The sequence below is a fragment of the Nansenia antarctica genome, assembly GCF_963989245.1.
Source record: "Nansenia antarctica genome assembly, chromosome: 11".
NCBI lineage: Eukaryota > Metazoa > Chordata > Actinopteri > Argentiniformes > Microstomatidae > Nansenia > Nansenia antarctica.
In genome coordinates this window covers 21,504,372-21,506,871 of record NC_137681.1, presented here as the reverse complement: position 1 = coordinate 21,506,871, position 2,500 = coordinate 21,504,372, and the positions used below count along the sequence as shown (strand labels likewise).

The window sequence follows — 2,500 nt, the reverse complement described above, 5'->3', positions numbered from 1 at the left end:
CACAGGAACAGGAGAGGAACCAGAAAAATAAGCTCCAGAAGAAACTTCAAGGGCTTCAATTCTTATTTTGGTAGTATAACATTTTCAAAGGTGGTCTGGGCCATAGATACATACAGATAGATTTGGTGGGTAGTTGAAAGAAAGTGAGAGTCTTATTATGGTAGCGGATAAAGTTTAAGATAATTTGGTTGGTTGGTTGGTTGGATGGATGGATGGATAAATCGATAAGATGAGAGAAGCTTAGATAGATACCTAGCCAGACAGACAGACAGACAAACAGATGAAGTCAGATAGATGAGGGGAAGATAGACAGATGAGAGGTATCACGTGACCACACAAGAGGGAGAGGCGCTGGGGGGTCACCTCTAGGATGTCCAGGCGCTGCCTCAGGCTGTAGTTGGTGCAGTAGAACTGCGTGGTCAGGTAGGAGGTCACCTGGGACCAGGGGAGAGCACGGTTACAACACACACTCACCTCACCTCACCTGGGCTGGATCACCTGCTCACATCAACACTATGGGAGGACTACATCAAATACATGTGTATCATACTGTAGTGTATAGTAGAAGTCTTACTGGCCCAGGGTCAGTCAGGGTATATAGTAGGGTAGTATAGTGTGGTGTATAGTAGGTCTTACTGGTCCAGGGTCAGTCAGGGTGTATAGTAGGGTAGTATAGTGTGGTGTATAGTAGAGGTCTTACTGGCCCAGGGTCAGTCAGGGTGTATAGTAGGGTAGTATAGTGTGGTGTATAGTAGAGGTCTTACTGGCCCAGGGTCAGTCAGGGTGTATAGTAGGGTAGTATAGTGTGGTGTATAGTAGAGGTCTTACTGGCCCAGGGTCAGTCACCGTCAGGGCCACCATGGCGTTCAGTCGGAGGTTCAGGTAACCCAGGATGTTGTACCTGTCCTCCATGTGGAGCAGAACCTTGCTCAGCTCCACACTCACCTGAGGACGAGGACACACACACACACACACACACACACAAGCACAGACACGCAAACGCACACGCACACACATGCACACACACACACACACACACACACACACACACACACACACACAGGCGCACGCACAAGTACAGGCACACACACACCTTTTAGCACATCTCAAGTGTGTGTGTGTGTGTGTGTGTGTGTGTGTGTGCGTGCGTGTGTGTGTCCTCTCACCTCTCTGGCCGTGGAGATGTTCTTCCTCACCAGCCCCTCAGCAGCTCTCAGACTGAGCTCCACTCGCACCGGGTCCTCAGAGGACAGGAAGGCTGGGGGGGAGGGTCATACAGATGTCATACAGTAGACAGATGTCATACAGTAGTAGACAGATGTCATACAGTAGACAGATGTCATACAGTAGTAGACAGATGTCATACAGTAGTAGACAGATGTCATACAGTAGACAGATGTCATACAGTAGACAGATGTCATACAGTAGACAGATGTCATACAGTAGTAGACAGATGTCATACAGTAGACAGATGTCATACAGTAGTAGACAGATGTCATACAGTAGACAGATGTCATACAGTAGACAGATGTCATACAGTAGACAGATGTCATACAGTAGTAGACAGATGTCATACAGTAGTAGACAGATGTCATACAGTAGACAGATGTCATACAGTAGACAGATGTCATACAGTAGTAGACAGATGTCATACAGTAGTAGACAGATGTCATACAGTAGACAGATGTCATACAGTAGACAGATGTCATACAGTAGACAGATGTCATACAGTAGTAGACAGATGTCATACAGTAGTAGACAGATGTCATACAGTAGACAGATGTCATACAGTAGACAGATGTCATACAGTAGTAGACAGATGTCATACAGTAGTAGACAGATGTCATACAGTAGTAGACAGATGTCATACAGTAGACAGATGTCATACAGTAGTAGACAGATGTCATACAGTAGTAGACAGATGTCATACAGTAGACAGATGTCATACAGTAGACAGATGTCATACAGTAGTAGACAGATGTCATACAGTAGTAGACAGATGTCATACAGTAGACAGATGTCATACAGTAGTAGACAGATGTCATACAGTAGACAGATGTCATACAGTAGTAGACAGATGTCATACAGTAGTAGACAGATGTCATACAGTAGACAGATGTCATACAGTAGACAGATGTCATACAGTAGTAGACAGATGTCATACAGTAGTAGACAGATGTCATACAGTAGTAGACAGATGTCATACAGTAGTAGACAGATGTCATACAGTAGTAGACAGATGTCATACAGTAGACAGATGTCATACAGTAGTAGACAGATGTCATACAGTAGACAGATGTCAGCCATCTTACCCTCCAGACAGTCTCTGAGGTAGCGGGGCGGGGCCACCTTGGCCACTTCCTGGTCAGCTGACATGTCATAGGGAGTGAGCTCATCATCACTGGGTCACACACACACAGGCTAGTTAATACGATAGTATTATTATTAATAATAATAATAATATTAAAATATTACAATTCTTCATCTATCAGACAGCTTC

The 2,500-nt window shown here is 44.8% G+C and overlaps 1 protein-coding gene across 1 annotated transcript in view; it reads right to left on the bottom strand.

The window, feature by feature from the left end:
* Window positions 1-2,500, bottom strand: part of LOC308167210 (telomere length regulation protein TEL2 homolog) — an 11,546-nt gene that overhangs the window by 3,487 nt on the left and 5,559 nt on the right. The window contains exons 12-15 of the mRNA XM_080541593.1: window positions 2,313-2,401; window positions 1,167-1,258; window positions 829-945; window positions 364-435 (exon numbers count right to left, since the gene is read on the bottom strand). Of these exons, the coding sequence (XP_080397719.1) occupies window positions 364-435; window positions 829-945; window positions 1,167-1,258; window positions 2,313-2,401 (370 nt within the window). The remainder of the gene's footprint in view (window positions 1-363; window positions 436-828; window positions 946-1,166; window positions 1,259-2,312; window positions 2,402-2,500) is intronic.